Source organism: Eleutherodactylus coqui, chromosome 4 (assembly GCF_035609145.1).
Source record: "Eleutherodactylus coqui strain aEleCoq1 chromosome 4, aEleCoq1.hap1, whole genome shotgun sequence".
Lineage (NCBI taxonomy): Eukaryota > Metazoa > Chordata > Amphibia > Anura > Eleutherodactylidae > Eleutherodactylus > Eleutherodactylus coqui.
Genome location: NC_089840.1, coordinates 287,041,959 through 287,067,374, shown reverse-complemented (window position 1 = coordinate 287,067,374; position 25,416 = coordinate 287,041,959). Strand labels below are relative to the sequence as shown.

General features: G+C 44.8%; 2 protein-coding genes across 2 annotated transcripts in view; both read left to right on the top strand.

Moving 5' to 3' along the window:
- LOC136626750 (uncharacterized) overlaps positions 1 to 25,416 on the top strand; it is a 169,810-nt gene that overhangs the window by 94,115 nt on the left and 50,279 nt on the right. The window contains exons 9-11 of the mRNA XM_066601756.1: positions 3,266 to 3,327; positions 16,056 to 16,967; positions 17,435 to 17,443. Of these exons, the coding sequence (XP_066457853.1) occupies positions 3,266 to 3,327; positions 16,056 to 16,967; positions 17,435 to 17,443 (983 nt within the window). The remainder of the gene's footprint in view (positions 1 to 3,265; positions 3,328 to 16,055; positions 16,968 to 17,434; positions 17,444 to 25,416) is intronic.
- LOC136624480 (gastrula zinc finger protein XlCGF66.1-like) lies at positions 13,060 to 14,004 on the top strand. The gene is made up of 3 exons (XM_066598463.1): positions 13,060 to 13,192; positions 13,552 to 13,731; positions 13,821 to 14,004. The coding sequence occupies exons 1-3, from the start codon at positions 13,115 to 13,117 to the stop codon at positions 13,959 to 13,961; spliced, it is 399 nt and encodes a 132-aa protein (XP_066454560.1). The 5' UTR covers positions 13,060 to 13,114; the 3' UTR covers positions 13,962 to 14,004.

Sequence of the window (25,416 nt, the reverse complement as noted above, 5' to 3'; positions counted from 1 at the left end):
TGTAATATTTAAAAAACAAAAGAAACTATATAAACTTTGTATCACTGTACTCATACTGCCCCTTTAAATAAAGCTAACGTGCCCTTTATACCATGCAGTAGTTAAAACCAAACCAGCACAACAATGACAGAATTACTCTTTTTTCCTATTCACTCTCTCTCCCGTCAAAATATTATTAATCCACAATGTACTCTGTGCAGCTTACCTACGTCCCCACAGTATAAATTGACATATCAGTAAAGGGAATTTTCAAGTTCAGCTCTTTGCAAAAACTGGTTCCCCATGGGAAGCAAGTAAAAATAATACCGTGCTGTGGCTGTGCTCTTTACAGAGTGCAGCAGCTCGTGACGGAACATAAACAGGCTGCTGCAGCCAATGAGGTAACTCAGTTATCACTCGCTGAGCTCTGTCTTTGGCTACAGCAGCCTGTGAAGAACATATCATGGGAGAGACTCAGCTGTGGTGGGGGACTACAGGGAGAGGTGAGTATAAGCTTTTTTTGTTGTTTTTTTACTTTTTCCAAACTGGGATGCACTTTTAATAAAATCTGTTAATTTGGACAACCCCTTTAAGACTCCAAACAAAACTACTACTAGTGTGGGACCTCCAAATATTGTTCAGGGCATTTAAAAGGTTAATAGCGGCCATGAACGGCACGGCTTATCGGAGCTGTTGTGGGTGGGCGTCTGCTATAAGAAACAACCGACACCCATGTTGTATGGAGCAGGATCACACTGTGATCCCCATCCATAATTGTACACCCTGCATCCTCAGGGGGTTTTAAGAGGTTGTACCAGAATATCAAGGTATCCCCTATCCACACAGTCAGGAGAGCATAGTCTCTGATTGGGAAAACAGGAGTTTTGTGTTTTGGCTCTCCTGTCACTATGGGAGTCTATTCTACCCCCACGTCCCCCCGCAGTGACATCACCCTATGTAGAGTACTGGCTAAGCACGCGCAGTCCACACACCATTTATTGCAATGTGAGTTATGGAAATAACCAATCGGGGGCGCTGCTTTGGTACTCTGATGTCCCATTTAAAGTGAACAGAGTGCAGGTGCACTTGAACGCCTTGTGCCCCTTTCAGTCTCCCCCTCATTGTCGTGGGTGCAGTAAACCCACAGTGAGGATAACAGGGGACATGATACCTCCCTTCTTGAAATCAGCCGGGGTGTGAATAGTGATTCCCCCACCGATCAGGGCATTATTCCCTAACCTATGGATAGGGGATAACATGGCGTTCTGGTACAATGCCTCTAATGACAATGGAAAGTATATTTCGGACAATCACAGTATGTGTGACTGGCTCTGTGGGATCACATTCACAAGTGGAGATGACTTTCCCCTCTGGCTGGAGACAGAAGCTTCAGGGTCCTGAATGGTGATTCCTATTGTCAGGGAAATTCTCTGCGTACAGCACCAATCAGGCCCACCCCAATGCCCCGCTGCCGGCGGTAAAGAAGAAACACCACACACGGAGGTCTGGTATAGTTCCCCACACGGGGACATAACTGCGCACTTTATTACAGATTACATGGAATCTTATACTCTTTGGTCACATCACTAGGAATGTGTAATGGTCTCATTAGCTCAAATCCACCGCATAACCATATATGTGAAGTCCGCAATTCCGCCTGAGACAGTGATAGTTATATACGTAGTTAAACAGTCGTTATCTAGATACTGGGAAAATAGCCAAGCACGCTGCCTTCGTATCCGGTTCTTCCTTGCGGTTTTCAAGATACATTTTGTCTTCGCCTTGCAAAGCCTTGGAATATCTGATATAAGGCGACATATTAAGTTTTTGTCATTTTAGCCTAGAATTAGTATGTATAGAAAAATAGAATTAGTATACATATAAAAAGAAAGACACATACCGATATATATATATTTTTTTTTCATATTTGCTACCTACAAATGTATATATTTCCCTCTCAAAAACGCCTAAAAACTTAATATGGAGATCAAGCACCAGGCCTTGCACTCTTCCTCGGTCGCCTCGCCCTTGCATCAGGGTTTCCCCACTGCCTGTAAGGCCCTACTCCTGGAAGGGGGGGATCCCTACCTCACCTCAGAAGGAGGCCATGGATTCCCTGGGCTCATTTTCCGGGCATCCATACCTTCTATCTGTACAAGTTAACACCGCGCAGAGTGCGCCCTCGCTGGAACCTATGGTCTTCTGCACTATCCCTGGGCAAATGGGAATTCCACTGACAATCCATCTTACGAGACCGAGGCAGGTGTAGTACTAGTCCATCTCTCCATTCTTTTGGTAGTGTACTGTAGTTGGCATTATCGGGACTGGCTCTTCCTCTTTTTCAAACAAAGGAAATGTCGGTGTCACATTGTCCAGTCCCTTACTCACACTCTTTTTGATCAAAGGGATAATACAAGCACAGGAAATCAGTAGAACTAGCAAGACGATGCCCAGGATTATACCCATTTGAATCAGGATTTTCTGCCATCCTTTCAGCCATGAAAAATATTGGTCCCAGGGATCTGTAACTCCTGAATTCCTTTTAAGTTCTTCTGATAGACTAGTTAATTTTTTATAACGACAGTCACTTTTTACCTGTAGGTCCGGTGTTATCAGGAACGTGTGACGGCAATTTCTGCCCAGGTCCCCCACCCTGCCCATAGCATGTAAAGGATATGCAGGATCATGAGTTCTGTGCTCCGGGACCAAGGGCCTTTTTGCAGTGCGAAGCGTGGATCCAAGTGGGCCTTCCTTCGAGTTTGACTGCAGTTGGGGTGGTGAGCAACATCTGGTAGGGACCTTCAAACAGGGTTTCTTTCTCAAACTTTTTCACATAGACCCGGTCACCTGGTTTTAGATCATGACACTCGTCTGTAGGACCTGGACGACAAGCAGAGACTGCAGAATGCGTTACTGACAATTCCTTGAAGAGGCCTATGACAAAATTAACAAGAGAATAATTCCCCAATTCAGCTACTGTGGTATGTACCCTCCTGAGAAAGAACTATTGGAAGGCACTCAATCCAAGATTTGCCCGTTTCCTCCATTGCCTTTTGTACCTTAAATTTCTGGGTACCGTTCATGCTTTCTAGTTTCCCCCTACTTCGTGGATGGTAGGGTGTGTATAAGGCCTGGGATATACCAAAAACAGAATTGATGTGTTGCATTATTTCACCTGTGAAGTGTGTACCTTTGTTTGACTCAATCACTTCCGGTACCCCGTATCTGCAGATTACCTCATTCATGAACTTCTGTGTGGTTACCCGCTTATTTGCTTTGGCAACAGGGTAGGCTTCCAACCTGGAAAGACATCAACAACAACAAGCACATATTCATACTTCCCAACAAGTGGGAGCTGAATGTAGTCAATTTGCAATCCCTGAAATGGGTAGAGTGGCCCCGGCAAGTGTTATGTGGCAAATTTTACTTCTGCCCTGTTGCCTACGGCATAGATCATACAAGATTGGACAAATGATGCAGCAGCTACAGAGAACCCAGCAGCCACCCGTCCTCGTTCAAGCGCCGACATCATTGCTGCTTTGATAGGTGTGTCTTTCCGTACATTAGCTGGGCCATCATGGGGCACAGAGACCGTGGTAGGCAAGTTCTGTTGACTGTTCGCCATACGCCAACCTGTTCTGTTGCTCCCATTTTTAGTCCATTTTTTCCTTTTCTTCCTTGCTGGCTTGTAGCTGTAATGTCCTTAGCATATCAAAGTCCAAAGTTTTCATCAATGTTCAAAGTTTTGTCAATGTCGAAAGTTTTTGTCAATGTCTTCTTTTCTTCCACGGCTTGAGGGCCGCTGCCTTTGCTGTGTGGTCTGCGAGGGTGTTGCCTCTTGCTTCTCCGCTGTAGGAATTGGTGTGAACTCTCCACTTTGTCAAGTAGAAGTAGGGCCTCCATGAGACTCTGCACCGCTGCACCATTCTTAATTGGCTGTCCTGCTGAGGTAATAAACTGTTTGGCCTTCCATACTGGGTCATAATCATGAGCTATGCCAAATGCATACCGGGAATCAGTGTAAATGTTTGCCGTCTTACCTTCTGCACTCTACACGCCTCAGTGAGGGCCTTCAGTTCTGCTTCTTGTGCTGAGACATGCAGAGGCATTCTGCTTTTAGGACATCTTGTTGTGTGACCACTGCATATCCGGTGTGGAGTCGCCAATCTTCACCCTGGGACCATCTACAAAAAGCTCAAAATATACATTAACAAGGGGTTTCAGTAACTTTTTAAAACTTAAATTTTCTTATTGCATCAATGCTAGATAATCACGCTGATATTCTATTTCACATAGATCAGAATCTTGTTCCAAAAGATTTAAAAATAGCTGATCTGCAATACCTACATCACCTATGCCTTCCCCTCCCCCCTTTGAACCAGGATACTCAATTGGAAGAAGAGTAGCCGGGTTCAAAGTAGTACAACATTGGAAAAAGATGCTATGAGGCATGAAAAGGGCTGGATCTGACAGGCCAGAGATTAAGTGCTTGGGTTGAACTTGTGTACATATACTCTAGATGTCCTCAGGGGTGAGGACCACTAGGGGGTAGTCCAGAACCGTAATCTTGTTCCCCTCGCAGAAGTCATGGACCATGCAGTAGTGGTAAAGAAGAAACACCACACACGGAGGTCTGGTATAGTTCCTCACACGGGGAAATAACTGCGCACTTTATTACAGATTACATGGGGTCTTATACCCTTTGGTCACATCACTAGAAATGTGTAATGGTCTCATTGGCTCAAATCCACCGCATAACCATATATGTGATGTCCGCATTTCCACCTGAGACAGTTATAGTTATATACGTAGTTAAACAGTCATTATCTAGATACTGGGAAAATAGCCAAGCACGCGGCCTACGTATCCGGGTCTTCCTTGCGGTTTTCAAGATACATTTTGCAAGGCCTTGGAATATCTGATATAAGGCGACATATTAAGTTTTTGTCATTTTAGCCTAGAATTAGTATGTATAGAAAAATAGAATTAGTATACATATAAAAAGAAAGACACATACCGATATATATGTGTATATATATATTTTTTCGCATTTTCTACCTACAAATGTATATATTCCCCTCTCACTTTTACATTAGATCATCATCACATGAGAACAGTGTAGTGCCGTGTTAATTAGTCTTCCTCTAATCATCCCCCCCCCCCCTCCCCACTTTTTTTTTCTCTTCTTTTTCGGTTCTTTTTTACTTTCTTCTCCTATGGTTCTGCATGTCACATATCGTCTGGAGTTTGTTCTTTCCCACTGTTGCTTTGGATGGGATCTCCCTCAGCCATAATGTAGCTATTCGAGCTCTGGCTGGGGATGAGCCATAATATAGTAATATGCTATGGAAAAGCTTATCTAATGTTTAACCCCTTAAAGGGGCTTTCCCACTTCCTAAAATTGCTTCACAGACTCTGTGCTTACTGGTTGCTGCTGACCAGATCATGTGACTAGCAGCGGCATTTACAGGGTTAACAGCTCCGTTCAGCTTTCTCACTGATCACAATTGCTGCTGGTAGGTGTCAGCTGGGAAAAAAAAGTCGGCACCCGCATTGTATGTAGCGGGATCGACCCCCGGGTCCCCTCCATACAAACCCCGGTTAAAGTAGAACTGTGCTCGTCACCTGCATTATATGCTGGTATAGATTATTTCCTGCTTCACGTGTTCTGTAGTATTCAGCATTATGTGTGGAGATTACATCTCGAGAAAACTGATAATGAAAAAAAATTAGAAAAAACGTCACCAAAAAGTTGCGTTTATCCAAAAATAGCAGCAGAAAAAACTACAGCTTTTCCTGTAAAAAATAAAAAGAAGCCCTTAGACACCCGCAAAAATATAAATATCAGACGCTAGATGTTCTAAAAGTAGTAAAACACACAAACCCTCGTAAGTCACTGGGAGCGTACAAAGGTTATGGCTCCAGGAGAGTAAAAAAAGGGCAGGCAGTTAAAGGGTTAAACCATTCTCATGTCTACAACATCCTGGACGGCACCAAAAATAATAATATGGTCTCCGTGTACATTACACACTCTGCTCGACTTCCCCGCCTCGCACACACGCTCGACTCCGCTCCTCCGTCTCACACACACTCGGCTCCGCTTCTCCGTCTTACACATGCTCTGCTCTGCTCCTCCGTCTCACACACGCTCGGCTCCGCTCCTCTGTTTTGCACACGCTCGGCTCCGCTCCTCTGTTTTGCACACACTCGGCTCCGCTCCTCCGTCTCACACGCTCGGCTCCGCTCCTCCGTCTCACACACACTCGGCTCCGCTCCTCCGTCTCACACGCGCTCGGCTCCGCTCCTCCGTCTCACACGCGCTCGGCTCCGCTCCTCCGTCTCACATACGCTCGGCTCCGCTCCTCCATCTCACACACGCTCGGCTCCGCTCCTCCGTCTCACACACGCTCGGCTCCGCTCCTCCGTCTCACACATGCTCTGCTCTGCTCCTCCGTCTCACACGCGCTTGGCTCTACTCCTCCGTTTTGCACACACTCGGCTCCGCTCCTCCGTCTCACACACACTCGGCTCCACTCCTCCGTCTCACACACACTCGACTCCACTCCTCCGTCTCGCACACGCTCAGCTCCGCTCCTCCGTCTCACACACACGCTCGGCTCTGCTCAATCCACTCTCTGAATCCATCCTCACACAGCAGAGTCCGGCATCCACTGAGCAGATAGACCTGGTCATGTGACCCCTTGTCTCCTCCCACACACTGATCACATGACGGTGACATCATCACAGGTCCTGTAAGCACAGTACAACCCCACGGCTTCTGTCCGGCTGCAGGTGGAGGTATGTGGGGTCACCAGCACTGGGGGACAGATTTATGGAAGCCCATAGCAACCAATCACAGCGCAGCTCTCCTGAGGAGCAGGTGGTGCTATAAGCTGCGCTGTGATTGGCTGGTTTTCTTGCACACAGGGTCACGCGGCTCGCAGGATTTCTGGGGTAAATTTCTCATTAAAGAGGTTTTCTGGGACATAAAATGAAGCCACATTGAATGTTCTCCCGGCGGCTCCCGTCCAGCTCCGCCCCTTGATGTCTGCCGCACGGAGCCCGGAAGAAGCGGCGGCCGGCCCCGTGGTGCTCCCCCTCACAGGCTTCAGGGGGGATTCTTCTATGGCCGCTGTGAGGGGCTCAGCGCTCACGGACACAATGTGCGGCACATGACCGCCGGCCGCTTCTCCCGGCTCCATGCGGCCGCACTGAGGCTGCAGCGCTGGACGGGAGCCGCCGCCACAGGGGAGCTTCTGCACATTTGCGTTTTTCTTACCCATTTTTCACGCAATATCGCCCTTTTTTTTTCATGCAATTACCAATGGGACTTTCGAATGTTAAAAACGCATCACAAGTTGGTGTTTTGTGATTTTTGTGTGCTGCATTTTTAACATTAGAAAGTCCCATTGACAATTGAATGAAGAAAACGCTCAAGAGAAATGCAGGTGTGCGGGAGCCCTGAAGGCTCGTTCTCCCCTGTGTGAGCGCATCGCCGACAAGTAACTCTGCCATTGCTATCGGACCACACGGTACCGATCTGATGACCTCGTTGCCAGGAACCAAATTGGTAGTTATGGAAGCCCGTGATGAGAAGATTGCTAGCAGCATCTATGAATAACATGAAGCACTCGTGTGTGATAGCAAGATGTTCTCATTAGAACTCGCAGAGAATACTATTTTAATTGAAGACCATGCACGTTCTTATACGGAAAGAGAGAGGGCGTTATCATACAAAGGTTATCGATCTTAAGGCTTATTGACATCTATAAAACTGTCTTAAGGCTCGTCTAGACAAGGAAAAAGCTGCAGTCAGGGTATTATTATCTCATTATACTGTTATTTCTGTTGACTAACTGTCTTTATGTTAACAAAGTTTAGTATTGCTGATCTTCTGTTGATTTCTCTTAATCCTTGATCCAGTCACTACAAAGCATAGGTTTAGTCTTCTGTTTAAGGGCCAATAGTCCAATCCGATAAGAAATGCATACACGTATTGCATTCTGAAACTTAACAGTTTATGTGCTGTGACACCATGTAGTTACACGATCAAAAACTGCCTGTGCATACTTGGGTATGCAAAAAAGTACACAGAAGAGCCCGCATGAATGAGCCCATAGATTCACGGAATGGTAGAGTTACAAGGGACCTCCAAGGTCATCGGGTCCAACCCCCTGCTCAGTGCAGGATTCACTAAGGCATCCCAGACAGATGTCTGTCCAGACTTTGTTTGAACACTTCTATTGAAGGAGAACTTACCACCTCCTGTGGTAACCTGTTCCACTCATTGATCCCCCTTACTGTCTAATATCTAATCTGTGTCTCCTCCCTTTCAGTTCCATGCCGTTGCTTCTAGTCTTTCCTTGCGGTTTCATATGACAATATGGCTGACCCCTCTGCACAGTGACAGCCCTTCAGATATTTGTACACAGCTATTAAGTCTCCTCTCAGCCTTCTCTTCTGCAAGCTAAACATTCCCAGATCCTTTAACCGTTCTTCATAGGACATGATTTGCAGACCGCTCACCATCTTGTTAACTCTTCTCTGAACTTGCTCCAGTTTGTCTATGTCTTCTTTAAAGTGGGGTGCCCAGAACTGGACACAGTATTCCAGATGAGCTCTGACTAGCATGAGTAGAGGGGGGTAATTACCTCTCATGAGCGAGACTGTATGCTTCTATTAATACATCTCTTTTTTTTTTTTGCTGCTGCCGCTGCATCACACTGTTGACTCATGTTCAGTCTGTGATCGATTAGTATACCCAAGTCTTTTTCACATGTGCTGCTGCTAAGCTCAATGCCTCCCATTCTGTATGTGCTTTTTTTCATTTTTCTTGCCCACATGTAGGATCTTGCATTTTTCCCCCTTAAATACCATTCTGTTAGTCGCCGCCCACTCTTCAAGCTTTTCTAGATCTTTTTGAATACTCTCTATGTCTTTCCTAGTGTTCGCTATTTCTCCTAGCTTTGTGTCGTCGGCAAATTTGGTCAGTATCCCCTCAATCCCTCATCTAGATCACTTATAACAATGTTGACCAACACTGGGCCTAGGACAGAGCCTTGTGGTCCCCACTTGACACATTCTTCCACTTGGATGTGCAGCCATTTATGACCACTCTGTGAGTACGATCACTCAGCCAGTTGTGAATCCATCTAATGGTGGTTTAACACAGAGGATATAATTGCAGAATGCGCGAGTGAGTAAAAAAGCAGGTTTATGTTTTCACTGATGCGATCTTGTGAGAACAAAAAATTGCGGCAAGCTCTATCTTACTGCGATGTGCGATTTTTCTTTTTTTTAAATTTTAATCTGCCATATTTCCCTATGGAGCGTCCTTTTTATCTTATTGCAATGCAGAAACTTGCGTTGCGTTGCAATACAATGTGAGTTTAACATTAGAAAGTGCCATTGACTTTCGCAATAAAAAATATGTGCTTTCATTGCAGGCAGTAGTGATATTCTTAAAAAAAAGCATCGCTGATGCTCAAAAATCACGGGATCAAAGGCGTTTGGGATGTTGCCGCAATTTTCGCACAACAAAATCTCGATCGCCCCTGTGGAACTACCCTAACAGCTTAATTGTCAATCTCATATTTGGTCATTTTTTTAAATAGGGAGGGTATAAGATACTTTATCAAATGCTTAAAGTCAAGACATATTATATCTACTGCATTTCCCTAAAATAATGCAGGACAGCGCCTCTGCAAGGAAATAAAAAATAATGAAAGGAGTTGGACTCGCCTGGCGTGTACAGCACAGCCTGGAAGGGTTAGCCATCACGCTTTATGTCCAAGTGGGCGGAACAACGTGGATGGGTGACATCCAAAGGAGAGCAGATGTAAGAAGAATCCTGAGGCACTGCGCTCTCGGAGAAATATTAAAGGACAATATATGAAGGAAACGTTCTGCTGCGCTCAGAGATCAAGCCCAGAAGATAGAATATGTATGGAGTAAACCAGGCAGCATCTGATGAGTTTCAACAAGTAAATTCCTTTTATTCCTCCATAATACAAAAAGACGGCGACGTTTCGGCTTCAACTGAAGCCTTTCTCAAGCCCAAGTCTGGTTTACTCCATACATCCTGTCTACTATTTCTGGCTTTGATCCGGGCCTTGCTGGGGTGGTGCATTTTCCACCTCAGGTTGGTAATATCCTTATTGAGTGCTGCGTTGCCATACATTACATGAGATAGAATATAACATGTAATATCAGGACAAGAGCACTTACTTGTAGTGGGGGGCTATGGTAAAGACCAAAAGACACCTCCCTTTAGGTCCAAGGATACTTTGTGTTATCAGATGATAATGCCTATTCCACAGGAATTGGGAAAATATCCAATTTTAATTTGTAGACAATTGTCAGTATGCAACAAAAATAAAAATAAACAATAAGGAGAAAAAGGCAGCGCAACGCGTTTCAGAGCTAGAGCATGCTCCTTCCTCAAGCACATAAAAATGTGAATAAACATGCGCGTGACAAACAGCAGCACACACTTGGCTCTGCTACATGCAGGTGACACACAGCAGCACACACACGGCTCTGCTACATGCAGGTGACACACAACAGCACACACATGGCTCTGCTATATGTGAGCAACAAACAGCAGTGCACACACGGCTCTGCTACATGTGCGTGACACGCAGCAGCACACACACGGCTTCGCTACATGTGCGTGACACGCAGCAGCACACACATAGCTCTGCTACATGCATGTGACACACAGCACCACACACACGGCTCTGCTACATGCACGTGACACACAGCACCACCCTCATGGCTCTGCTACATGCCTGTGACACGGCACCACACACATGGCTCTGGTACATGTGTGTGACACAGCAGCGCACACATGGCTCTGCTACATGCACGTGACATACAGCAGCACACACACAGCTCTGCTCTATGTGCATGAAACACAGAAGCACACATGGCTCTGCTACATGCGTGTGACACACAGCAGCACACACTGCTCTTCTACATGCGCGTGACACACAGCAACATAAATGGCTTTGCTAAATACATTGTTCATAGGCCACTGCTGGTTTAGGATCTATGATGACATTACCGTCGTGATCAGGGAGCGGAGCTAAGAGTCCGTGACTGATCACACGACGGTGACATCATTGCAGGCCCTATCAGCACACAGATGCTGTCCGGCTCTGCATGTTTTATGCTTCAGGACTTGTGATGACGTGACCGTCATGCGATCAGGGGCAGAAGTGACAGTCCAGGTGACTGATCAGATGACAGTGACATCACAGGCCCTGTCAGCAAACAGCCGCCATCAGGCTCTGCATGTTTTATGCTTTAGGACCTGCGATAACATCACTGTCATGTGGTCAGGGGCAGAGGATAGAGTCCAGGCGACTAATCACATGATGGTAACATCATCATAGGTCCTTTCAGCACACGGCTACTGTCAGACTCTGTAGCTTTTATGCTTTATAGGACCTACGATGATGTCACCATCATGTGATCAGGGGTGGAGCATGTAACGCACTCACCCACGGACAAGTAGTCGTTAGTATTTTGATTTACACTATATTTTTAAAAATCTAAAAGGAAAACATTTTTGAGTAGATTATACAGTAATAATATAAAAAAATAATCGATAATCATCTAAAACATTTATTTCAAATTTGTACGTGTTATCTAAAATATCATGTAAGCCATTGGGTCTCAAGGTGTTAGGGCAAAAAATCCAATACATCTCCTTGGATTTTAGGTGTAAAAAATGCCCATGAGGTCTTTTCTCCAAGGGTGTGATGCGCATTTTGGTGGCATCTTTGTGGTGGTGATGCAAGAAATGCTCAGACCCACTGTGGAGTAAATAACCTTTCGCAATGCTGGAGAGATGCGGATTCACGTGTTCGCACAGCTGAGTTACAAGCGCAAAAAAAATGTGACTATGAGAACCAATGGATTCCTATGGGAACTCTCAGATGAAAGAATTTTAAGCACGTGAAAACCCTTGCACATAAAATATTAGGACAAGCGTGACTGAAACCGCGCAACTGAAATCCCCTGCTGCGGGAAAAGATGGGACCTGACCTATCATTGGTGCGCGATGTGCAGGAGTTTCCATAGACTTCTATGGGAGCTGGAAGAAAGGGAGGGGGAGGGGGAGGGAGTTGTGCTGCGCCCAACACTCGGGAAAAATGACCGGTGTCTGTAGTTTAGACAAGAGAAGTCATTAAGAGGATTTCTACCGACCGAGGGAATTCCGAACAGCAGCGCATATTTTCCTGCAACATGCAGCTCCCGGTCTACGGGGGAAAGAGGAGGGGGGGGTTGATGACTCAGCTATGTTTTTCATTGCTATGTTATAAGTGCCATAACATTTTTTAGATTTTTCTCGACATAGCCATATGAGGGCTTGATTTCGGAAGGACAAGTTGTACTTTTTATTGCCACTACTTTGTTTTGTGGGTTATTTTTGTTTTATTTTACATTTGATTTTTTTTCATTAAACTGTTATTAAACTTTTCTGAACACAATGGTTTAATTTCTCAAGGCGGACTTGAAGATACAATTAGTCAATTGCAAGAATAGTACAGAGCCTTACTTCTGTAATGCAGTATAATATGCATATGCCATCAGCTTATTAGACTCTGACAGAAGTGGGATCTATAGGCTGGAGATATATGACGGACACGGAGGCTTTTGTCAGGTCTCCTGCTGCCATGGTAACCCATCATCATGGTCACATCATGTGGTACTGATGGGGGACACCCCTCTCCCTCTTACCCACTTACATACTGCTTATATTTATAATTGATTGTGGCATACAAAAGATTAAATTGTTGGGAATGGAGGTTTCTGTACTCTCAGCCGATACAGTAGGAGCCCGGCTGTGAGTAGACCACCAAACACCCAACTTGCTCCTACTAGATTGCAAGAGTTTTAAACCTGCACATAAATTTACCATAGCATGGGTTTAAAGCACAGTACCCAACCTTTTACACGCTTGGTCACTAAAGGGTGAAGAACTCCTAAAGGCTTTCCTTATAATGTCCAGTAATTGTATTATTCCAGGGGATTGTGTATGATGTTACATTGTCTCATCTTCTTCCCATTCTGGATCCTCGGCTGATATCTTCTATATCAGATAATTATCCTGATTGACCCGACAAGGATGGAGAGGAACCGGGACAAGATGGCGGAGAGTATATTCACCCTCACCCTAGAGATACTCTTCCAGCTTACAGGAGAGGTGAGAGATTCTGGGGATGACGTCACGTTCCATCATTCTTATCTCTGTCAGTCTTCGGTCACATCTACGGCAGAGAATTTACTGCTGATTAGGTCATAAATGCTGGAAAATAATAGAGCCGGCTGGGCTGTTTTGCTGGTAAAATGACAGATACCCAACAGATCTATTATATGGCAATGGGGTTCTTGGGTGCTGCTGATGTCGGTCATATAACAGATCTGACACTCGATGAGTAGAACAAAGAAATTGATAAACACAGATGTGAACAGAACCTTAATAACACATGGATATAATTGGAGACATGAAGGACTCTGGAAATGTCTGCAGTGATATTTATGGATGTGTCTCCCCATAAACAGGATTACACGGTAGTGAAGAAGACTTCCAGTGATGGCTGTCAGGCCCCGGTGTCTGATGGGTCGGGAAGTACCCTGAGCCCAATCACAGGGCCTCCTCCTCACCCCCTGATACTGGAGGAGATCAATGAGCAGAAGATCCTAGAACTCACCAACAAGATGATTGAGCTGCTGACTGGAGAGGTGACGCTGCTGGGAATGCTGGGACATTATACAGTAACAATATGGCGGTATAACGTGTCTGGGTGATGATGGTATCATTGTGTTGTCAGGTTCCTATAAGGTGTCAGGACGTCACTGTCTATTTCTCCATGGAGGAGTGGGAGTATTTAGAAGGACACAAGGATCTGTACAAGGACGTCATGATGGAGGACCACCAGCCCCCCCTATCACCAGGTAATAGACAGGACTAAATCCACACGGCCTTTATTATTTGTATGTAGAGAATGAATTCAGTGGCTGTCTGTGTTTTCTGCAGGTAGATCCAGTAAGAGAACAGCAGCGAAGAGATGTCCCCGGCCTCTTCTTCCACAGGATGATCAGGTAGATGGAGAGAAGGTCTCATGAAATCTCCCCTCTGGTCTGTAGGACGGCTGGGAAGGTCTTGTGTTCAGTCTTATTATATGACTGATACTTGTGTAATGAGAAAGCTGGAGATGGCAGGATTACAGCCGACCGCAGACATTAGATCTCCGCATCTTATCACTATTTTTTGGTTCTGGAGACTTCTGGTTGGAATAAAGAAGCAACAGGTTGGAGTTATACAGGAGACCTGCAGCTATTTGGCCCAGATCACTACTGCTGTCATGTCATTCCGGCTCCTCATACTAATTAATGACCTTTTCTGGCCATATAAAACCTTCCACACGACTTCTCCAACTGTGTGATGACTTTCACAATATTTATTTCACAGCTGGTGAATCCGGATGAAGATCCGATCCCTATTGATGCTACAGAGACACATGTGAGGGGGGATCAGCCGTGTAAAGAGGAGATCCCTACAGATAACCCCCCAGGTGAGACTACATGTAGAGAAGAGTCTGTGTTGTCGGGGTTTTCAGCTCTATATTCCCTCATTCAGCCAAAATACATAATAAAGTGTAACTGCTATTAAAAATATTTTTTATGTAAAGACAATTGGAAGCAATTTTTGAATAAATGTTGCTCAAAAAAGTGAGGGAACATTTTAATCGCACATCAGTTCTTGAGGTTCTCCATCCTTTGTAGACTCTGTCATGTCTGTCAGATGTGCTGATTATGAATCTGTGATTGTAACGCAGTGCTAATGTCGATTCTGTGAGTTTTGATGTTCTTTTAAATGATAATTGAGCGTATCCAGCCATGTAAACGAGCCCTTATCATGTTTTCTCTCCTCTGTTGCTGAACAACCCGAGTTACTGGGCATGCTCAGTAGAAAGTTTCACAGATCATAGTTTAAATATTGATCAGCAGTGTTAGCGAATGGCAAACGTATGTGTGCCCAATGATAATGCCGGTGCAGGCCTTCTAAAAGCGTCTTTATTCCCCGATCACCAGAGTAGTTGCAGCGCAGTACAGGGCAGTTTACAGCAGGGGGCGTCAGCAGCTCTTATCCACAGCTCATTTGGTTCCTGCGCTCTGTAACCTTACAAGCTGTATGAGCCCCGGATAAGAGCAGCAGCCGAGAGCGCCTGCTGGAGGTAGGAAATTACCGTCACCACATGGAGGAAATCAGCGCAGAACACGTCCTACAATGTGGAAGTATTCTGTTGCAATGGAGATGAAAAATACAGAAAGGATTGTCTAAAATGATTTGTCTATTATGTTAGTTGTCAGATTAGGTGCTCCATGAAATATTGTGCCCGCTATTACAGTTAGTCCCCGACTTGCGAACAGGTTCCGTTCCAGGAACCTGTTCGCAAGTCGAACAAATGGTTGTATGGAGGGGATCGCAGGTGGATCCCGCTCCACACAACGTCGGGTGCAGGCTGTTCTTACAGCGGGCAACCGGCGGCAGCAGTTCCGACGAGCCACGCTGCTCGTCGGAACTGTTAACACTTTAAATACCGCACTGACAGCCTGCACCCGACGTTCAGGGGGCCCGTACAGCGTCCCACGATGAGACCACAGGACGCTGTGTGGTTGCTAGGCAGCCGGGGACCTCCTGAAAGGCCCCAGGGCTGCCTATGCAGAGTGTGCATCAAGCGCACGGCTTCATAGGCGCTCTACTTTCAGAAGGCCCCCGGCTGCCTAGCAACCGCGATGTGACCGGACAGGCTTCTATCAGGCTTGATAGAAGCCTGCCTGGTCCCTGCACAGTATGATGTCATGCCATAGCATGACATCATACTGTGCAGGACAGATAGTTCGCATCTTGCGAAATTCATAACTCGAATGTTCGCAAGTCGGGGACTATCTGTATTGGGAAATCTTGTTAGAAATTTGTGTATGAATATTTAATATAGAACGTAAAAATATAAATGTTTGGTTATATTCAAAAATATTAAAATCAGTTTTATTCTTCGTAGATGACGACGACACCAGGAGTTCAGAGGGACATCTGATATCAACAGGTTGTAAAGTGGAAGATGATGATATCATACAATTTACATATGAAGAGCCTGACATTACCCCAGATATACCCTCAGCCCATCACAGCAAAGATCTGTCATCAGTTCCATCTGCTGATTCATCACAGACCATAATGCAACACAATATTTACAGAAGAGATGTTGAACATGAAGAAGTTGACACAGGGGAGAAGCCTTATTCATGTTCAGAATGTGGGAAACATTTTCTCCAGAAATCAAATCTTGTTAGACATGGGAAAACTCACACGGGGGAGAAGCCATTTTCATGCGCAGAATGTGGGAAAGGTTTTAACCAGAAATCAGATCTTGTTAAACATCAGAGAATTCACACAGGGGAAAAACAATATTCATGTTCTGAATGTGGGAAAGGTTTTAATAAAAAATCAGCTTTGGTTATACATGAGAGAACTCACACAGGGGAGAAACCATTTTCATGTTCTGAATGTGGGAATTGCTTTAACGAGAAATGGACTCTTGTTAGACATCAGAGCACTCACACTGGAGAGAAGCCATTTTTATGTCCTGAATGTGGGAAATATTTTACCCAGAGATCATATCTTGTTAACCATCTGAGAATTCACACAGGGGAAAAGCCATTTACATGTTCAGAATGTGGGAAATGTTTTACCCAGAAAAGATATCTTGTTAACCATCAGAGAAGTCACACAGGGGAGAAGCCATTTGCATGTCCTGAATGTGGGAAATGTTTTACCCAAAAATCAGATCTTGTTAAACATCATAGAGGTCACATGGGGGAGAAGCCATATTCATGTTCAGAATGTGGGAAATGTTTTATCCAGAAACCACATCTTGTTCAACATCAGAGAAGCCACACAAGGGAGAAGCCATGTTAATATTTTAAATTTAAGAAACGTTTCAGCCCCAAAATCACATTTTACTAAACAGCAAATAACTCATCAGGGAAGAACCCATTTTCTGTTATTTTTTTAACTATTCTTTTTAATTGATAAATAGTATTAAAAAAATTCTAACATTCCTTCCTTCCCAGTACTCATATTGACAGGCCGGGTTCTGTTGCAACTGCTAGGATTAAATTTCAACCCATTCCCAGTGATTTAAGCCCATAGATACTGTTACTGCCGACAGCGGCATCAAGAGGGTATGCTGAGCTATTGGGCTCCCTCCTTCACCCCATCGGTATCCCCATAATGAAATCCTCATGTGCCCATAATAATGGCCTAATGGAATGCCATGTTCAGTGGAAAACGGTAGTCTCTTTTTTTCATTGTCAGTAATAGGCCTTACTTTAGTGTTTCATCTAACTGATTGTATCTTCAAGTTCTTTTGTCTGACAGATAAATGTGGTAAAAAATATTTCTCATCCGTATCATGGGGAGACACAGCTTAAGTGGGTATAGCTACTGCCACTTGGAGGCGGACACTAAGGAATAGAAAAGTGTTGGCTCCTCCCACTAGCTACATTTCCCCTGCAGGCACCAAGCCTCCTATTAGTTGCTAGCACACAGGATTTTTCATTTGCATCCCAGAGGACCGCCACCACTGCCTGTCTTTTTCTTATCCCGGGCGTTCTTTGTCAGCACCCACATTTGGAAGTTGCTGCATGCAGGCCTCTCCATACAGCAGCGACTCTACACTATGTAAGAAGGCATTCTGACACCTCTGGTTCCACACATGAAAAAAATTGGAATTGCTGGGACACGCACTGTATAGAACAGTTCCATTGGCTCCGTTGGACAGCTTCAACAGGGCTGATCCATCTGCTTCAGATTAGATTGGTGCCTGCAGAGGGGATATAGCTAGTGGGAGGAGCCAACACTTTTTCTGTTTCTTATATCTGCCTCCTGGTGGCAGTAGCTATACCCACAGTCAAAGCCATGTCCCCCAAAGAATGAGAAGAGAAATAGATTTTAAGGTAAGAACAAAAATCGTATTTTTCCTTTTAAAAATAAAAATCAACAGAAAAAAATAAAAATTGCCATTTTTTAACTAAAACACGATTTACTATAGAAAAAAAACCACTTTCTACAAGATTGGTATATTGCCATGTTCATAACAACTTATAATAGAAAGTGATTATGCTAATTATTCTGTATACTGCACAAGATAGTAAAAATATATATATTAATGATTTGCAGATTTTGATCATCCCGCCTTGCAAAAAATAGAATAAAAAATATATAAAAGTTGTATGCACTAGAGATGGGCGAGTATACTCGCTAAAGGCAATTGCTGGAGCGAGCATTGCCTTTAGCGAGTATCTCCCCGCTCGAGACGGAAGGTTCGGGGGCCGGCGCGGGGGAGCAGTGAGAGTCAGCAAGAGGGAGGGGGGGGGGAGGGAGAGGGAGAGAGAGATCTCCCCTCCGTTCCTCCCTGCTCTCACCCGCAGCTCTCTGCCCGCCGCCGGCACCCGAACCTTCCGTCTCGAGCGGGGAGATACTCGCTAAAGCCAATGCTCGCTCGAGCAATTGCCTTTAGCGAGTATACTCGCTCATCTCTAGTATGCACCCCAGAATTGTACAAATGAAATTGTCAACTCCTTCTGCAAAAAACTCAACCTGCCCTCGCCCGGCTCCATAGACGGCATTATAGAAAAGTTATAACTCTTTCAAATTGGGAGTGCAAAAAAATAATGGCCGATGAAAAAATTCTTCTATTGTGCGATATTTAAAAATAATAAACTACATAAACTTGGTATCACTGTAATCACACTGACCCTTAGAATAAAGCTAACATGTCCTTCATACCGTACGGTGTATGTAATAAGGACAAAACCAGTACAACAAGGACAGAATTACTCTTTTTCCTATTCATTCTCTCCCGCCAAATAATTATTAAGCCCTAATGTACTCCGCACAGCTTACATAGGTCCCCACAGTATATAATGACAAACCCCAAACAAAACTATTACTAATACCCCGAGATGAATACACTAAAGGGTGTCTCTTTGGGGAGGCTCTACTGCTCTGGCCACCTCTAAGGCCCTTTAAATGTGACATGGCATACAAAAATGATTCCAGCACCATCTGCCCTTCTATCCTTCCCAGTCCTGCTGTGCGTCCAAACAGAAGGTTATTTCCACATATGGGGCGTTTCAGTATTCTGGAGAAATTGGGTAGAACATTTTGTGGTATTTTTTTCTCATATGGCCCATTTTGGGTATCCAACTCTCCTCGGTGCTTCAGGGGTTGCAAATACAACTTGGCCTCAAAATGATTCAAGAATAGTTGGCATGCTAAAAGCCAAATAGCGCTACTTTCCTTCAGAGTCCCCCATGTGCTCAAACAGCAGTTTACACTCACATATGGGGCAGTTCTACACTTGGAGGAAATTGGGCAACAAATTGTGGGGTGATTGTTCTCCTCTTGCCCAACGGAAAAGTTAAACAATTGGGTGCAAATCTATGTTGTGTTAAAAAAATGTAATTATTTATTTTCAAAGCCCAATTCTAAAACAGCTGTGAAGTCAAAACACACAATATATAAGGGGTTTTGTTATTAAAAAAAAAATTATCTAAACGTATCTATCCCTTCCCTGTTTGTCTCCTTATCACATCTTCTCCTGGTTGAGCTTCTCCAGTGCCCCAGGTCAGCTCACTGCAGGCTGGGCCCAGCTTGTTATGAGGGCTGCTTATCACAAATTCCTTCCGGTTGGGTCAATGAAGGTCACATCCCTGTGCTGTAGCTTCACTACCTAGGAAGGAATTGTAATTTATTTCAGAGACAACTCGCATGAGCAATCTCTGAAGAAGATATGTAGTCCTCCTGCTGGCCTGTGAGTTGTGACGTAAGGTACATTGGAAGACTGCCAACCAAATGTACGTAACCTCACAGGAAGGAGCAGAATCAGGCAGCTGGAGGTGAAGTGAGCCCCAGACTGCAGGAGACAGGAGAAGATAAGGGAGGTGAAGATCTGGTAAGTAGACTGATGGGGGAGGAATAGTATAGCATTTTTCTTTTTTAGCAACAGAACCCCTTTAAGGGTTTATTGACACGTAGCAGAACTGGGGCGGATATTCCACTGCAGAAAATCTGCATCAAAAACCACATTACAACCTGCACCATTGGTGGGAATGTTGATGTATATTTACAGCAGACATCACCCTCTTAATTGAAAGGGTGAAATTTGCTGCAGATCTGCATCAAAAAGCGTGTGAAAATCTACACGCAATTATTCAGATTTTGGTGCAGATACGGCCCAATATCTGCAGTGGAAAGTATGCTGCAAATTTTGGTGTGGACTTTTGTTTTCGGAGACAGGTTCCTGCCTTTGATAACAGGTTTTAGCACACCTCAGCATTGAGGAGGTGCGCTAGACACGGAAAATGTGCTAAAAAATCACAACGCTGGAAAGTGCCTCGTTCGGGCACTTGTCTGCGAGACTCCATTGAAATCAATAGGAGTGTTATACCGTGATTACCGCAGCGTTCAAAATGCTGTGGTATTTGTGGTAAAAAATGAATGCGTGAGCGTGGCCTAAGGTGCTTATATGATCTGGTTCTTAGAGGGTCTTGGCAGCTCCAACCATCTAGTGAGTGGAGTTGTCTGGTAGTTGGTCATCTCTGGTAGGTTGATCCCGCCGCTCTCCCTTCTCTGGATCAGAAGGCAATAAGCTATAGGAGGTCCTATGCTTTCAAATAAATCTACAAAGGATGGATGAAGGATGCGTTTAGGAGGTGAATCGGGAGCATTTGCAGTTTGTACAGTATTTTTGGGACCATGTATGTTTGCAGCAGGTTTTTGGCTAGGGTTAATACTAACCACATTGTCCATGCTATCCCATATTCCATATGAGGGAGGGTTATGAAATGTTCTGTATTTTCTGTACATTGTTCAACAAAACTGAATAAACTTAAAATTGGAAAAAAAAAGGTTTTGGTCAGAAAGCTTTGCTCTACATGATAGACTTACTGGGCTGGCTCTTCCACTATTACCCTCTATTGGTCTTCTCTCCATTGTACTGGAGCCGCTCTCCATGCCAAGAAAGGCCTTTTCACAGCTGCTGGGACTATTATACCGAAGCATTGGAGATCCCCTATCATGCCGCCCATGAATAAATGGGTGATAAAGGTTAATCATTTAAAGGGGTTGTACCAGAATATCACATTCTTCTTGATCCACACGGTCTGGATGGCTTAGTCACTGATCTGGAAAATTGGACTACCATTACGGTTCTCCTGCCACTGGGGGGAGGTCTTTTCTACCCCCCGCAGTGACATCACCCTTAATGGAGTTCTGGCTCAGCATGCGCAGTCAGCACTCCAATGATTTCAATGGGTGTGAAGGAAATAACCGAGCGGGGGCGCTGCTCTGGTACTTGGATGGCGCATTGAAATTTAACAAAGTGCTGGTGCGCTTGTACAACTGGTGTCCCATTTAGTCTTCCCCTCATTGCGGGGGTGGGGGGCAGTAAACCAACAGTGAGGACAATGGGGGACACGGGATCCCCCTATCTTGAAATCAGTGGAAGTGTCAACTGTGAGACCCGCTCCAATCAGTGCATTGTCCCCTAAGCTATGGATAGGGGATAACTTAAGATTCTGGTACAACCCATTTAACCCCTTAAGGCACAGGTGTCAAACACAAGGCCCGCGGGCCAAATTCGGCCCGCCACCTCATTTTCTGTGGCCCGCCGGCTGTGCAGTAAGTTCCCTCTGTGCTGCTGTCAGTATGCAATCTGCTCTCGGCTTGTTCTGTCTAGTGCAGACAGTAATAGAGAAGTGCTAATAGCACACTGACAACAGCCGCGGAGGAGGGAAGAAGAGCGCAGAGCATGATCTCTGGTGCAGGAGAGTGGTGCTGAAAAGGAGGAGCAGCTGCAGGGTGAGAGTCTGGTCAGCACTGACCTCCTCTTACCGGCCCTACCTCTGTTCATGGCTGCAGGCCTGGGGAGACATCAGGGGCCCAAGTATGCAAGAGGCACCATATTGGATGCAGGTGAGTATAAAAATGCAGAAGTGTCCTTATGTTCGTGTGTATATATATATATATATATATATATATATAGTGCATATATGTGTAGAATGGCGGGCGCCTGTGCGTGTATGTGTAGAATGGCGGGCGCCTGTGCGTGTATGTGTAGAATGGCGGGCGCCTGTGCGTGTATGTGTAGAATGGCGGGCGCCTGTGCGTGTATGTGTAGAATGGCGGGCGCCTGCGCGTGTATGTGTAGAATGGCGGGCGCCTGCGCGTGTATGTGTAGAATGGCGGGCGCCTGCGCGTGTATGTGTAGAATGGCGGGCGCCTGCGCGTGTATGTGTAGAATGGCGGGCGTCCCCGCGTGTATGTGTAGAATGGCGGGCGCCTGCGCGTGTATGTGTAGAATGGCGGGCGCCTGCGGGTGTATGTGTAGAATGGCGGGCGCCTGCGCGTGTATGTGTAGAATGGCGGGCGTCCCCGCGTGTATGTGTAGAATGGCGGGCGCCTGCGCGTGTATGTGTAGAATGGCGGGCGCCTGCGGGTGTATGTGTAGAATGGCGGGCGCCTGAGCGTGTATGTGTAGAATGGCGGGCGCCTGCGCGTGTATGTGTAGAATGGCGGGCGCCTGCGCGTGTATGTGTAGAATGGCGGGCACCTGCGCGTGTATGTGTAGAACGGTGTGCGTCTGCGTGTATGTGTAGAATGCTATACGTCTGCGTGTATGTGTAGAACAGTGTGCGTCTGTGTGTGTATATACTTAGAATAGTGTGCGACTGTGTATATATATATATATATGTATAATAATAGCGTGCACCACTTTGGGGGACCTTATTACCAATCAAGTCACTGTGGGGTTCACTTTTACTATACAGTCTTACAATTAGAATCGGCCCTTTGAAGGCCCCCATAATGCTGATGTTGACGCCCCCTTAACAATATAGCAAATTGTGGCCTACAGGACCAAGCCTTATTTTTCAAATCTGATATTCGCACTTTGTTGTAATAACGTTAAATGCTTCTACTTATCGATGTGATTCTGACATTGTTTTTTCGTGACATTTTGTACTTTAGGTTAGTGGAAAATTTCATCAATAAATTTTGTCTTTATTAAGAAAAAGAAATCAAAATTAAATGAAAATTTTGAAAAATTCTCAAACTAGTTAGTAATCAACATTTCCCATAGGTCTACTTTATATTGAAATAATTCAAGTGTTCTTTGATTTTTTTTAGGACTTCACAAAGAATAGCAATGTAGCAGTAATTTTTTTAATTTCCTAGCAAATTTTCAAAAGCGGATTATTCTTAAGCACCAATTCAGTTCTGATGTGGATTGTAAGAGTTTTCCCCCATTGATTAACCCTATGTTTAAAACTGCACCCCTCAAGGTATTCATAATAGCATTTGTTGTTGTTGTTAGCCGTTTAGTCATTCACGACCCTCGGCGACCGTAAAGGTGAGCTCCTTACATGTTTTTCAGTTTTGCGCTGCTTCTTTCAGTTGTGTCATATCCACGCCAGTATCTGCTCTGACAGTATCCGCCATCATGTTCTTTGGCAGCCGGGTCTTCTTTTGCCACTGATCTGTCCAGGCATTATGGATTTTTCTAGTGACTGCTCGCATTACATGGCCAAAATCCGTGAGCCTGAGTCTGAGCCATCTTGCCCTCCAGTGATATATCGGGTCGTATACAATTCAGGACTTCTCTGTGTGTTCCTCTCGCCATCCAGGACATACGCAGCAGCTTTCACCAGCACCACAGCTCAAATTCATCAATCCTTCTTCTATCAGCTTTTGTCACAGTCCAGCTTTCACATCCATACATAGCTATGGGGAAAACAGTGGTTTACACTATCCTGCGTTTAGTTGCTATACCAATAACCCTACTTTTCCAGATTTTGTCCATGTTTGGCATTGCGCTTTGCCCCAATGCTATCCTACGTTTTATCTCTGACATAGATTCTCCAGCCTGATCAATTTTGGAGCCAAGAAGATGAAATTACGCCTGCATTCTATGACCTCATTGTCGATTTTGATTTGAGTTTAGCCATTTTTTGCAGTTGTTGATGTTTCTGCCACCTATTTTCACCCCGATTTCCAATTATTCTACGTTCATTTTCTGCATGATCACTTCCGCATATAGGTTAAACAGGAACGGTGAGAGGATGCCGCCCTGTCGGACGCCTTTGCTAATCCCAAACTAATCTGTGTCCCTATACTGTGTTCTCACAGCGGCTGCTTGACTGGTATAAAGTGATTTTATTAGCTTGACTAGATGTGCCGATATTCTCTTGTAGGGCCTGCCACAGCTTGTCATGGTCGATGCAGTCAAAGGCTGTAGTCGATGAAGAAATTAAAACCGTCCATTTTTTTGGGGCAGACTTTTAACTTAAAACCATTTTTCTATAACTCTGCAGAGAAACAAATCTCAGTTTGTATTACCCAAACCAATCACAGGGCCGCAGTGCACTGATAGACTGTTGTGACCAATTACAACTGCAGTCTATCAGTGGGAGGAGCCTGTAATCGGTTGACAGCTCTCAGGGAAGCTGTTGGCTGCACCAATCATGCGTCCGGCAGTGCAACCGACTGGCTGGCAAAAATGTGCATTTTGTATATGGTGAGGACCTCCGGGCACCCACAGTGCAGGGGTCCAGTTGCAATTGCGACCACTGACAGTACGCCTAGTACCTGTATGTTCATCTGTTTTAGGTGACTGCTGCCATACAAAATCTACTGTGTATTATACCAACAATAACATCATTGTAGGCTTGTGGATTTGTCATGTGACTTGTTAATCCCTTAACGCTACAGGACTTACAGTTACATCCTGCACCTTGGGGCATAAATGGAGGGAGAGCGTGGGGTGATTTCATTCCATACATTACAGCTGCCGGCTGTTTCTTACAACCACCACCCGCCTGCAACAGCTCTGATAAGCTGCGTCGCTTATCGGAGCTATAAACCATTTAAATGCCATTGTCAATTCTGACAGCGGCATTTAAATCCCACGACTGATGTTCCGGGGTCCCGTACGGCCCAATTCCCCCACTCTTCGGGTTGGCAGCCTGGAGCTTTCTAAAAGGCCCCAGAGCTGTCATTAGCAGAATGCCTATGTAGCTGTGTCATGAGTGATAGAATGCCTGTCAGATCGCGGTATAATGTAAAGCTATGGCACCACATCATACTGCAGGAGTGATCGAAAAATTACATGTTCTTGTTCCCTCTGGGGACTGAAAGAAAATAAGTAAAAATAATTTTCAGAAAGTTTTACTAATCAAAGAAAAGTAAAAAAAAAACCTTTTGCCATATTTATAATAAAAAGATTCTAAATAATAAAAGAAAAATACATATTAAATAACGCTGCATCCGTAAAAGTCTGATCTATCAAAGTAATACATTAT

Coding starts and splice junctions, on each gene's coding strand:
- LOC136624480 (XM_066598463.1), top strand. CDS start 13,115: ATGGAGAGGAACCGGGACAAGATGGCGGAGAGTATATTCACCCTCACC. Junction 13,193..13,551: donor TCTTCCAGCTTACAGGAGAG/GTGAGAGATTCT, acceptor CCCCATAAACAG/GATTACACGGTAGTGAAGAA. Junction 13,732..13,820: donor TTGAGCTGCTGACTGGAGAG/GTGACGCTGCTG, acceptor TTGTGTTGTCAG/GTTCCTATAAGGTGTCAGGA.